At 27.4% G+C, this 14,805-nt stretch overlaps 1 protein-coding gene across 1 annotated transcript; it reads right to left on the bottom strand.

The window, feature by feature from the left end:
* Window positions 1–6,332, bottom strand: LOC125810590 (uncharacterized). The gene is made up of 2 exons (XM_049490064.1): window positions 5,858–6,332; window positions 1–729 (listed from the first exon to the last, which is right to left on the bottom strand). Exons 1-2 carry the CDS (start codon window positions 6,291–6,293, stop codon window positions 185–187), a joined length of 981 nt encoding a protein of 326 aa, XP_049346021.1. The 5' UTR covers window positions 6,294–6,332; the 3' UTR covers window positions 1–184.
* Between the last annotated feature and the right edge of the window lie 8,473 nt (window positions 6,333–14,805).

The following is a 14,805-nucleotide window of genomic DNA, read 5'->3' as shown; positions in this document are numbered from 1 at the left end:
TTTTCTTTTTGAACTGCTTGCATTCCTTGATGGTAAAAGAGCAAAACACATTCAAATACTGCAACTGCGTGATGCATTACAAAATAAATACTGTATATCCTACGATACGACTGACTGTTCTTTATGAGGAACATAAATCAGTAGTGTGGTAATCAAGTATAAAATTGACTCTTACACGCCATAATTAAGCAGAAAAAACAGCCTCAACAAGAACATGTTTCTTCCTAGGATATCCCAAACCAATCATATGATTAAGATAAACAGTCCCTTCCTTCACAGTTGCTGCGGTACTTAAACGATGAATAGCCCCTTTGGCCTTCCCCACAATAGTGCCACTCTCCCAATCATCAGAGCTCTCAACTAGTCTTGTTGGATTTCCAGCCACAACAAGCTTGGTTGGCGACAGTAACTCCATGCCATCGCCAAATTTCAACGATCCATTGTCAATCTTTACTAGTTTAACTTCATCACCTTTGGCGATTTCAATCTTGAACAAATTGCCAGAGAATGTGTGACCCACCAGTAAGTATCCGTTTGGATGATACACTATTCCGTTTAGCCCAATCAGTTTATTGTACCACTCTTTAGGAGTAAATATTGGGTTCTTGATTGTGTATTTAAGTTCACCATTCGCGCCTACCTTCCATATCTTGTCTGCTTTGGCATCTGTTATGTATGCATTCCCCTCTGTATCAACTACCACATCATCCGCAAATGCTTTTTCATCCTCTGCAGATTTGAGTATAGCATTATTACAGTTAAAATCAAGCAATTAGACAGAGAACTCAAAGATGGATCTAGGATGATCGATTATGTGAGTTCAAACTGCTTTCGTCTCAAACAATAATAAAATCACACTCATTTTGAGCGCACTCACTCTAAATCCTAAATTCGCCTCTGTCGAGAAGTCATTGCTTGATGAGCATATCTCAAAAATGTATAGTAAATGAAGTGTTCCAACACTATCACACCTGGACATGTGAAACAACAATTTGACTACAATAGCACAAGATGCCAGCTTTCAGTGCCTTGTTTATTGCTAACCATTTAATGGCCCTAACTCAATTCCAAGTGATATCTAGTCATAAGTCTTAATATAATAATATCTGCATATGTCTGAGGCTCAATAGTTGGTCAAAATGAAATTTGCAAAGCTATACAGGAACAGATAACAGAAAAATTATTCCAGGTCACATAGAGTGATGTATATAAAAACAATGTTAGAACTTCAAATTCAAAAGGCTTAGCTGTCTCAATAGGCTCATTTCAGTTGTCACATGCAAATACAAAACTTGCAGTACGTCTCAAGTTTCTTTGTTGGAAGAATATTGAATTCTAAAGGGAATGGAACTTTGAAGGGCATGATATAACACAATAAAAAATCTTTAATACAAAAAAATATTGTTAGATGAGCTCCTTATTTTGTTCCCTTTAAATATGTTGCTCGGACTCTTTAAAAATGTGTTGGATCCTTCAGAAGTAGTGTATTTTTGAAGGACTCAACACACGTGTGACAGTATTTTTAGAGAGCCTAAGCAACATAGCTTCAGAACAATTCTCTAACAACTGATCTTTCAAACATTGAGGGGCCATTAGCCGCACAACTAGAAAGAAGATCCACAAAGCAACTGAATAAATAAATCTTTCAAGAGATCCTATGGCAGGAGCCAGGAAGAATGGTACTAGTTGTTCCTTTATGTAAAGTAAGGCACATTTTTTAAGCTTTTATGCTTTCACTTATTCTATCTCATCTTCTACCATAACACCACATGCTAGTCCAGCATTTATAAGATCAAAAGGCAATCAGGGGAAATCATACTTCTTTCAATCATTTTGTCTTTCTTAAACATCACATTTAAATGTCGTGACAACTCCATTTAGCATAGATATTGAAATAATATTTGGTGATTATTTCAAATAATTGTTCAAATTATGCATTTTTTCCACGAATAGAACTTCACAATTTTGAACAAGTTTTCAAACAACCATTTATTTGGCTATGAATTTGATTAACTAATTCACTTCAACTTGAAATAAACAAATTGAAGTTTGAAAAACAAGTGTGAGGAGTATTTCAAACTTCATATTCTCTTGTCAAATGTTCACTCATAAAAGTTCAATTACTTTCCCGGTGAAATTCATGTTCAAACACCACTGAAACTTATAAATACCATTTTTCAACTTGAACTTCAAACATTTTTTTAAAATTTCAATCAAACCATGGACAAGTGATAATAATCTATTATTTCAACTTCAAACTTACAATAATTGAATACAAGTTTATTTAGTACTTCAAGTCATGAAATCCATGTCCAAGCCAGGTCAGAGCCACCCTTGCTCAAGGGGTGTCAAGCGACATTCCTTTGCCGGAAAATTACATTGTATATAGAGGTTAAATTTTGATTTAATAAATATATATACAAGTTAAATTTTTGTTTAGTAGTTAAAGGATTGTGATAACTCCTTGAGGTTGCGTGTTCTAGCCCTAGCCTCATAATTATTTTTTTACTACAATCCTTAGCTCCGCCGCTGGTCATTAAAAGTGATGAACTAAAGAAGAAGAACAAATTTCAAATTAAAAGTGATGAACTAAAGAAGAAGAAGAAAAGTAACAAAAGTTTCTTATTTTTCAAAAACATCAAATGTGATGAAATAAATGCAATCTGGCTTTGACTAAATTGCAAACGTATATGGGAAAATAAAAGTACGTAATCAGATATAAGTTAGGATAGGTTTAGTTATCATGGGATACGTTATATAGAAATAAATTATATTGGAGATTAATTATGTTGGAATTATTTTATTATTGACTGTTTGATTTGTTGTATTCAATATAATATACATTGCATAGATTTTAAGAATAAGTTGTTTGTTTACAGAAATACCCTTCACTTTGTTTAATTTTTTAAATTTTATTTGTAAGCTTTAATTATTCATTCTTAAAAATAAAATTTTCATTTTATGTAACTTAGATTTTTTTATGTGTGCATTTTCATGATTGTACGATATGTGTTTAAGAATAAAGCATTCATCTTATTTAGCTTTAAAATGAAATTTACATCTTAAGTTTGTTAAGTAAAAATGATTTATTATTTATATCACATTATTTAAGCATATATCACTCTTAAATTGTAAAATATTAAAGTTATCTTCATTTTAGTTGATAAAATACAAACTCTCAAGTGATTAAAAAAAGTATAATTAAAAATATGTAATTCAGTAGTAGAGAAATCAAAATATAAATAAACATAAAAATTAGTCAATTATATTTTTTAATAAAAATTATATTTATATATCGTAATCTTTTAATAAAAAAAAATGAAGAATTATCATAAAAATAATCGTAGTGAAGGTTGTAAATATTATACATGGTATTAAAAATAATGTGAATATTCATAGTTATAAAAAGTAATGTATTAAAAAAGTTTAAAGGGATTATTTTGTCTTTTTATCCTGTGATAAATTATCTCGATATTACTATTTCACTCAAAGATAGGAATAATTAAGACCTTAAGGAGTCGTTTGGTTTGAATACAATTTATGATGGAATAAGTTATGCTAAGATTATTTCTTTTTGAGTGTTTGATTTGTTGTATTTAAAATAGGGAAAAAGGACAAAAATACCTCCAAACTATCGTAAATGGTATGCAGATACCCTCTGTCATACTTTTGAGACAATGGTGCTCCTACCATCAAAAAACTAGAGCATATATGCCCTTCACTCTAACGGAAGACTAAATAGGGACACGCAACGCAATCTTATCCGTCAATCCGATATTTAATAAATATCGGGTCTGTGGATAAGATTATGACACGTGTATGGCACCGTTAATATAAAGGGTATATATGCTCTAGTTTTTAGACAGCATGAGTATCAATGTCCCAAAAGTATGATAGAGGGTATATGCATATCATTTACGATAATTCGGAGTATATTTGTCTTTTAGCCCTTCAAAATAATATGCATTGCATAAATTTTAAGAACAAGTTATTTGTTTACAAAAATACAGTTCACAAAGGTGAAAAGTGATGCATAAAAAAAGTTTAAAGGGATATCTTTGTCATTTACTTATTTTATCCCAAAATAAGTTATTCCATGATTACTATACCACCCAAGGAGAATAATAACTTATTCTGATACAAATTATTAATTTCATAATAAGTTATTTCAAACTTACCAATCAAACAACAAATTAAATAACACAATAATTTAATCTCAAAAATATTTAATGTTATACTTCACCCAAAACGAGCCTTAAGTGGTTTCCTACCCACCCAAAAAGAAGTGGAGTATTAATTAAAGCTAAGGAAGATCCGGTAGTGAACTTTACTGCGTTCATTGGCCGGCAAAAAAGGACCACACAACTGAAGCACATCAAAGTATTTTGTAATTTTGATTTTATATATATATAATTTATTGATAAAATTTGAACCTATCTCTGACTCTACCCCACTTATAAGTTTATTTTATAAAGAAAAAAATATGTTAAATATCAATATGTCAATCTACAAGTTGGAAATTTCAATTTACGCGATACATTATTTTTAGTTTGTTTCTAAAAATTAATATATTTCTATAATTAAACTTAACTTTAAAATTCATTTTCTACTCCTAACCAGATATTTTATAATTATATAAATATATAGATTTTTTTTTTTTTTTACCACAAACTTCAAAATTCTTATTCTTGTATTTTTATTCTTAAAATTTCGTGTTGAATAAACAGTACTAGTAGTTATGGCATGAGAGTACTAACTATTTCTAGATATTATTCCCTCTCTTTCATATTAGTTGATCACTTTTCTTTTTACATGCATATTAAGAAATCATAAATAAAAAAATAATTTTACCATTTCATCCCTTAATAACATTTTGAAAATTTTATAAACAAATGTAAATACTTTTTAAAAAAATTATAGCAAAGTAGTAATAAATATTTCTGAAAAGGTGGATGACTAATATAAAATAATTATTTTAATAAGATGATCAACAGAGTTAGCCATGCTTGTTTCTTTTTCCTTTTTCTATTTGGTGACCTACATCATAGGAGCAAAACAACATCACGAATCTCGAGGCAAAATGGTCGCCATCAATGCCGGTCACAAGTGTATAGAAAAAAGTCAAGACAAAAACTAACTTCCAATTCATAACACTAATATTCAATTTATTATATTGTGTACCAATAATTATATTATTTCTCCCTAATTTTAATTGTCATAGTTTTTTTGAGTCAAACAATAATAATTTTGACTAACATTTTAGATATATTCTTATCATATATATATGGAAAAAAAATTGAAATTTATAGTACTTTTCGTATAATTTTTAAATATATAATTTTTTTGTTTAAAACATTAAATTAATAGAATCTAATTTAACTTTAAAATTTACTCAAATTAATTTTCGAAAAAATGCAAAATTAAAAGTGGAGAGAAAGTAGTAATCAATAAAAATGTGTAGGCTTATACTCCATATGTCCCTAATTACTTGTCCATTTTTCATTTTATAGTTGTTTCTAATTACTTGTCCATTTTGACAAATCAAGAAAAGATAATTTTTTTTACCTATTACATCCTCAATTAAATGATTAATTACTTTGAAAAATGTAAAACTTTTCATCCACTTCATAATTATTAAGAGTAAAATGATAAACTCACTATATCAATAATTGTTTTCTTAATTAGTGTGTTAATTAAAAAATAGACAAATAATTAGGGACTGAGAGAGTAACTTTCTTTGTAATAAGTCAATTAATTCATTCATATGTTATTTAGCGAATGATGGGTAATTAATTTGGAAAGGTCATCAGACTACTATAATAAATACAGTAATTATGTAAAGAAAAAAAGAGACTACCTGGACCGCTAAGTTTGGTGAGAAAAACCCGGTTCCACGACGTCAAATCATAGGCAGCCAAAGCGCTATACCGATTCCCCAACACATCAGCGACGGCGACTAAAACCCGGTTCCTTTCCCGGTCTATAGTAAAACCGAGCGACGCATTACCGGTCAAATCAGCCTCTTTCACTACCGGAATTTCCTGTAGCACGTCGCCGGGAGAATAATCGGCCTCAACCGGAATCACACCCAAACCGCCTTCGAAAAAACTGACAATGAACCGGCGGTTAGCATTGTCCCATTTAGAACACTCACGTAACCAGCCGGTGCTGTGATAATGGTAAACGTGAGTCGTCGGAGAAGAAGTTTCTAGATGGATAATAAAGGCGATTGGAATTGCAGATACAAAAAATAGGAGTAGAAGGAACTTGGTTGAACAGAAGAAAGAAGCCATATTTTAGCGTGTGTTATTTTTATGGAGAGAAAAATGTGGTATTTTGATGTTTCTTTTGAGGGTTTATAAGGTGAGAGTGAAAGTATATAGTTAGGTGAAAATTGGAAAGAAGATGGGGGGGGCGTCACCAAATTTGGTGGCGTTTGTTTCAAACGTGTTAATTAAAATTTTCCTATTTTTTAAGGAAAAATATTAATTGAAAAAGGTTTTGAAATGTTTTCCCAATAATTTATAAAAATAAAACTATGTTATTTTCCCCTTTCCTTTTTAGTTGTCATACTGTTTTTTTTTTAAAGTCAGACAATATAAACTTTGACTAACATTTTAAGATGTATTTTTAATCATATTGATATGAAAAAGATTGTAACTTATAATACTTTTCATGTATGTCTTTAAATATCTAATTTTTTATTTTAAAAGATCAAATTAATTTAATTTTAAAAGTTAGTTAAATTAATGTTCGAAAAACCAACATAAATAAAAGAATGGAGGGAGTAGTATTCTTTTTGCCGCCCTTCGTTAAAATTTGGTCATAAAATTATCCTTGGTATTACCAAATTTGCCAGAATCCCTACCCTCATTTGCTACTCTCCGTTTTTTTTTTTTTTTAATTTGTTCGCTTTGAACTTTGTATATTTATAAAAGGGAAAGGCATAAATTTGCTCTATAACTTGTCTCGAAAAGTCAGTTGTACGCTTAAACTATCATGACGATTTATTACACACTTATTCTTGATAAAAAGTGTAACTAATACCACCCCAGAACTGACGTGGAAATAAAATTAAATAAAAAAATAAATTAGGCGCATTTGAGTAAAAAATAAAAGTCAAAAAAAATATTTTTTTGACCCCACCCCCCTCTATTTCATGCTCATCTTTTCTCATTCTCCTTTAGACTTCTTCTTCATTTTTTTTGGGAAAAGGGTCAAATATGCCCCTAAACTATTTGAAAATATCTAGATATACCCTCCGTTTAAAGTTTGGTTCACTCATGCCCTCGCCGTCCAACTTTTGGCATAGATATGCCCTTATGGGCGTTAGTTGGTCTGCTGAACATATCCAGCTCATTTTCCATTTCTTTAAATGTCACATGGAATTGTCGTTTCATTTTGACTTTACCACATGACATTTATATGAAAATGAAAGGGGATCAATTATGCCCCTAAAAAATTTGGACCCATAAACACCTAATCCGACGCATAAATCAACCCTCCCTTTTAAATAAACTATCCAACTCGTTTTCAACAATTTTGTTTAATTTTATTTTTATTTTTGATAAATCCCAAAAATAAGTAATTGATTAATAAAATATAGGAAAAATATGAAAAAAATATATGAAATTAACGCCAAAAATTTACAAATAAATATAGCAACCTTAAATTCAACAATTTCAATAAGTTTTAAAATTTTTTATTTTTTTCGATAAATCCCTAAAATGACTAATTGATTAATAAAAAATATAAAATTAACGCCAAAATTTCACAAATAAATATAGTAACCTTAATTTCAACAATTTCAACAAATTTTTTTAATTTTTATTTTTTTGGGCAAATCCCGAAAATGAATAATTTATTAATAAAAAAAGGAAAAATATGAAAAAAAAATATAAAATTTATGCCAAAAATTCACAAATAAATATAGTAACCTTAAATTCAACAATTTCAAATTTTTTTTTTGGTAAATCCCAAAAATGAGTAATTGATTAATAAAAAATATAAAATTAACGCCAAAAATTCACAAATAAATATAGTAACCTTAAATTCAACAATTTCAACAATTCATTTAATTTTATATTTTTTTTCATATTTTTCCTATTTTTTATTAATCAATTACTCATTTTTTGGGATTTCCCGTAAAAAAAAAAAAAATGTTGAAATTGTTGAATTTAAGGTTACTATATTTATTTGTGAATTTTTGGCATAAATTTTATATTTTTTATTAATCAATTACTCATTTTTAGGATTTACCGAAAAAAATAAAAATTTAAAAAAATTGTTGAAATTGTTGAATTTAAGGTTACTATATTTATTTGAGATTTTTTGGGGTTAACTTTATATTTTTTTTCATATTTTTTATTAATCAATTACTCATTTTCGTGATTTATCGAAAAAAATAAAATTTTAAAAAAATTGTTGAATTTAAGGTTACAATATTTTTTTGTGAATTTTTGGCGTTAATTTTATATTTTTTTTCATATTTTTCCTATTTTATATTAATCAATTACTCATTTTCGGGATTTACCGAAAAAAATAAAAATTTAAAAAAATTTATTGGAAATGGGTCGGGTAGTTTATTTAAAAGGGGGGTTGATTTACGGGTTAGATTAGGTAAACATGGGTCCAAATTTTTTAGGGGCATAATTGATCCCTTTTCATTTTCATATAAATGTCATGTGGTAAAGTCAAAATGACATGACAATTCCATATGACATATAAAGAAATGATAAATGAGCTGGATATGTCCAGCAGACCAACTAACGCCCATAAGGGCATATCTATGCCAAAAGTTGGACGGCGAGGGCATGAGTGAGCCAAACTTTAAACGGAGGCTATATAGACCTTTTCGAATAGTTTAGGGACATATTTGACCCTTTTCCCTTTTTTATCTTATCAAAACTCTACAATTTCTCACTCAATTTTATCATTACTTGAGAATTCTCCACTAATTTTACTCATACTTAATTCAGCAAAGTGATTCACAAAAAAAAAATCTAATCTAAATTTTACACAATCAATTAGCATCAAAATAACATTAAAGAGTCAAACCCTAAGTTCCTAAACATTTATTACCAAGAAAAGTTAATTGCTCCCCACCCCCACTTATCAAGATTATCAAGTTTACACAACGCTGCAAATTTGATAGAATGAGGGTTTGGGTTCAATGATGATTTATACATAGCAAAATTAAAATTGGCTCGACAATATAAAATTAAAATATCAAACTAAAATATTTATTTCAAGTTTCATAACCCATTACCATTTAAACACTACTAACTAAAAAGAAAATTCAAAATAAACCATTACCAATTAAAGTTCATTTGACCCGTATTTGAAAAACTCAAAAGAAAGGAAGGTGTTTAGATAGGGTTAAGAAGCTGAGAAATATAAGTTTTGGGTTCAAAATTAATGTCAATGATAATGACAAGTGGGATGAAACCATATTGAATAATAACTTTGATTTAATTTGCTATCCATGTCCCCCATTCCTTCACGAATTTTCTAACCATCTTTGCTACTCCGTCAATCTTATTTATTGCAATAGTTTGTTTGATATGATTTATAATCAGAAGAAAGGATTGAAAATGGAGTCATTCAGGTAAGAAAGAAGAGAAAAAATAAAGATAAAAATGGTGTCATTCAGGTAAGGAAGAAGAGAGAAAATAGAGGTAAAGTGGTTGGGAAAGAAGAGAAAAAATGAAGAGAGAAGATAGAGGCAAAATTGGTTAGGAAAAAAATGATTTTTTTTTCTAAAATTACACGTGTATGCTTGCATAGGATCTGGCAGACGCGTGCACACAACTCTAGTATGTGTGACTGGGTTTGTACGTTAGAAGGTGGTATTAGTTACACTTTTAACAAAAATAAGTGTGTAATAGGTCGCTATGATAATTTAAGCGTGTAATTGACTTTTCGAGATAACTTCAGGGGTAAATTTATGTCTTTTCCCATTCATAAAATATAATAATGAAAACAAGTTCTTTAAAGACATAGATTTGACTTGACATAATACATAAACTTGACTCTTAACTTGGCGTCAATTAATAACTATGACCTCTAACTTTGAATGTCCACAAATAAACACTAAAACTTTTATAAAATTGAGACACATTCGTCCTACATGACAATTTTGTGGCCTACATGTATTATGACATGTAGGACACGTGTGTCTACTTGTTCAGTTTTATACAAGTTTAAATGTCTACTTGTGCACACCCAAAATTGGAGGACATAGTTATCCGCTGAAGCTAAATTAAGAATTATGTTTATCTATTATGTCGATTTGACTTAAGTCTTTCACTAAAAGACTTTGTAATTAACAAAATTGTTATTACTATTTTTTAAAAATTATTATTTAATTATCTTTATAATATTTAAAAACAAGAAATCTAAATATAAGGTAAGAGGAAAATATATTTTAAAAAATAAGGAACCCATCCTTAAATAAATGGTAAGAGGAAAATATATTTTAGACCAGATGCATCACAAAAAAAATATAAAACAAAATAAAATTACATTAGGAAAAAATAGAAATTTGTCATCGTAATGCGGCCTAAAATTTGGCATATATACAAAAATTCACATTTAAAATTTATGTTAAAAAATTATAAATCACAATAATTAAAAATTTAAAATACTTTTAAAAAATAAAAGTTATGGTCAACAAAAATTTAATTGACTCTAGAAATTATATAATTGTCACAATAAATTGGGGAAGAGAATTAAATGAAATGTGTATTAAGTCGAATTTGGTACAACAAACAACTCAATTATCATTAATTTGACTTTAATTTTTTTATATTTGTCACATAAACTGGCAAAAAGAATTAAATGAAATGTGCAATAAGTCAAATTTCGTACAAAAAATAACTCAATTGTCATTAATTACAAAATAGGGATAGTTTCAAATATTTCCTTAATTTTGTTTTTATGTTCGACTTCTTTTTTTTTTGGAAAAGGGTCTGAAAAATATTCTAACTTTGGTCAAAATTGTTGTTACAGATACCAAACTTTGGAAAGGACCTTTTACCCCCTGTACTATTTAATAATGTATTTTAAAGGTATATATGTGCCTACGTGAACATCATAAGTATTATTGCATCATTTTAAATAGTAATATGTCCACGGGGCACATATATACATTTAAAATACACTATTAAATAATGCAGGGGGTAAAAGGTCCTCCATAAAGTTTGGTATCGTAACAACAATTTCGGCCAAAGTTATAATATTTTTCAGACCATTTTCCTTTTTTTTTTAATATACTTTTATGTAATTCTATTTTATTCCATTCAAATCAATACGTGAGAAAAAATATATTTATTTTGTTTTTTTCTCCATATATTTAGGAGTCTTTAGTTTTGCTGTTTTGCACGTATCCATATACTAGTTACAGTAGCCCGTGCTAGCACGGGCCCAACATATATTTTTATTTTTTATTTTAATTTATGTGACATTAATAAAATTTTAACGGTCAAACAATCTTTTTGTATGTTCTTTAAATTTTAAGTTGTTGATTATTGTGGATATGTAATTTTCAATATTCTCTTTGTCCCAATTTACGTGTCATTGATAGAATTTCGAAAGTCAAGCAAATTTTGTATATGTCTTTTAGATTTTGAAGTTATTTAATTATTATGAGTTATAGTACATTTTACGTATATGTTACTTTTTCTATCCCAAACTATGTGACATTAGTAGAATTTTGAGAGTTGATCAAATTTTTTGTATGTCCTTTAGATTTTGAAGTTGCTAATTATTGTGTGATTTGTAGTACGTTTCATGTTATTTCAAATAATATATGTTATTTCAAATAATATATGTTATTTCCTCTATCCTAATTTATATGACACTAATAGATTTTGAGCTTCAACCAAATTTTATAGATGTCTTTATAATATTTTAGGGTTTAATTACCTCTTTTTTATTTTTAATCCATTAATATGCTTTCTTCACAATTATCAGTAGAGCTACCTTTCAGTGTTGATGGTTTAGCAACATACCCTTAAAAGAACAGACCAACGAAAGCTTTTTCTTATTGCTTATTGTGCGTATTATTAAGTAAAAAGTATTCTAATTAATTCTACTAAAGATTCACTAATTGAATGCTGAGAGAAATTAATTAATGTGAGAAAAGTACTGAAAGAAAGACTTATTCCTACTCCATCCGTCCAATAATTATTGTTTATTATACTATTTTGTAATGTCCTACAATACTTGTCCATTTTATGAAATCAATGGATAGTTTCATTAATTATAGTCATTTTTCAATTATATTTTTTAATACATTATATTTATTATATAAAGAATGATATAGTAATATTACTCTTTTATTTATAATTTCTTAAAAAATGTATAAAGTCAATACTGGAGAAATATTATTGGAGAGAAAATAGTTGATATCAGTCACCAAAGCAATACAACTAAGTAGTAATAAGTGGGGCCCATGTTTTCAGAAAGTTGTGCGAATTATTTGTAGTTTTAAGGGGACAAATTAGTCCAATAGATAAAAAAAATGAAATGCAGCTGCACCACTCCTTTAACTAACCAATTGAATTACATTTTTCATGTGAAATTACAAAAGTAACATCTGAGGATTTTTTTGTCAATTCCCATAAATGGGAAGCTCCTCACATTCACTCTTATTAATAGTAGTAATATAATAATTTTCAAAGTTAAATTAGATTGTATTAATTTGATATTTTAAGCAAAAAAAATAAATATGCAAAATCTATACAAAAAGTACTATAAATTGTAAGTTTTTGCATATGAATATGATGAAAAAACACATTGTAAAATATTAGTTAAAATTCTTATAGTTTGACTCTAAAAAGGAAATCATAACAATTAAAAGTGTATAGAGAGAGTAATAAATAGGTAATTAACTTTCAAGAAGTTTAAAATAAAAGGTTGAAAAAAAGAATAAGATAGACAACATATATTAAAAATTGAAAACATATAAATAACAAATGGGCCCAAATGAGGTCTAACTTTTTGGCTGATAAAGTAGTAGGTAATTAATGGTGTTAAATTGTCCAATAGTATAAATTTTAAAGGTACAACCATAAAAGAAGAATGTACAACACTATCTAAGCACATATCATCCAACACTTGTCATGTGCTAAGTAGTAGATATTCTCACTTATTATATATAGTAATATTACGAGTCAATGTATAGAGATAATAAAATAATAGTAAATGATATTTGTTTATTGTACACTCTTTTAATAATGGGCAGAAAGTTTAATCTAAGTATTTTAATATAAGTAGTTTAGTCTATGTGTTTTGTATGTGTATCTCACGTTAATTAATAAAATTATATTTAAGAAAAATAAAACCATTTAAAAATAACAATTGACATTAAAATAAATGTTATATATATCTAAATTATAAGAATTTCATATTTGAAGAATAAAAAGTTTTTTAAAAAACATAACCTCTCTCTTCAATATTTTTAATTCTTTTATTTATTTAATTAATTATTTTATTTACCATAATTTAAGACTTTTCGTATAGTTTAAATAAGAAAAATTTTAATGAACAAATTTTTTCGTTCAATTTTGAAGTACTAAATATTATGAGTTCTTACTTCTAACCTATTACAAACCAATAAATATTATGAACTATAGCTTTTAAATAATTTCAAAGACATAAATAATAGGACGACTTAATAGCTAATTTAGCATGTGTGAATTACATGCACATGTAGACTTAGAAGTTATTAATAGCAAATTTATCAAAATAATGGACGAGATCTCGAAATTAAGATTCAAAGTTATTGATTACGAACACGTGAAAACATACAAATGAATATAGCAAAGGAGAAAAAGAATGATAATTTATAATTTTGAGTATGAGGATATACCAAATTTTAGTCTACATTATATTGTCATCACAAAATTTCTAAATATATATATAGTATTTGAGATATTAAATACCAAAAATATAAATTATTGAAAGTGTCTTTACTTTCTTTGTCCCAAACATATGGTGTACGTAGATAAAATTTGAAGAGTCGATTAAATTTTTTTTTAATCATATTTTTTGTTAATACCTTTTAAAATTTTAAATTGTTAACTATTACTATAGTTTATAGATCTTTTACATAATGTTTAATCATGTAAATTATTGGAACTTCCTTTTGATAATTTAGTATTTAAAAGACAAAGTGTTTTTTAATGCAATTTTAATTTCGAAACGCACACATATCGATGAAGACATGTGTTTCTAGCCTCTTTTACTGTACTTTATTTGTAATTTAATATTTCAAATATTGATCTTTATTATTTAAATATCACACAATAGATAACGGTAAAAAATACATATGATTTTTTTTTTCTTACTTAAGCTATCAAGTATTTATGTCTTTTATCTGGACTATTATCAACTATTGTTAAGCACACATTGACATATTGACTAATATTTAATGATGTATAGTGTACACTCCGACCCTTAAATAGTGGGATCGTTTGAATTGTTATAACTTCTATCAAATAATTTGAAATTTGATTCTAAAAGAACCTCCCTCCCTCTCTCCACTATTTTTTAATTAATTAAAAAAAATAGTGTTAAATGACACTTCACATGAATAATTAAACGAGTTGATTGAATTTTTGTTTTAATTTTTTTTAAAAATAATGATAAAAACACATATAAAGTATCATTCGTTTGCGAGTTTTCTATCTGAATTATCAAGTGTTTACATTTCCTATATGAATCATCATCTACTATAGTATCATATTACAAAATTTTATTGGCATATTAACTTGTCATACTTTTTTTGGCAATTATATTCAA

The sequence above is a fragment of the Solanum verrucosum genome, unplaced genomic scaffold (genome assembly GCF_900185275.1).
Source record: "Solanum verrucosum unplaced genomic scaffold, falcon-dt-bn FXZP01000118.1, whole genome shotgun sequence".
In the NCBI taxonomy this organism is placed as follows: Eukaryota; Viridiplantae; Streptophyta; class Magnoliopsida; order Solanales; family Solanaceae; genus Solanum; species Solanum verrucosum.
Note: the sequence above shows the minus strand (reverse complement) of the source record. Positions and strands in the feature narration are given on the sequence as shown.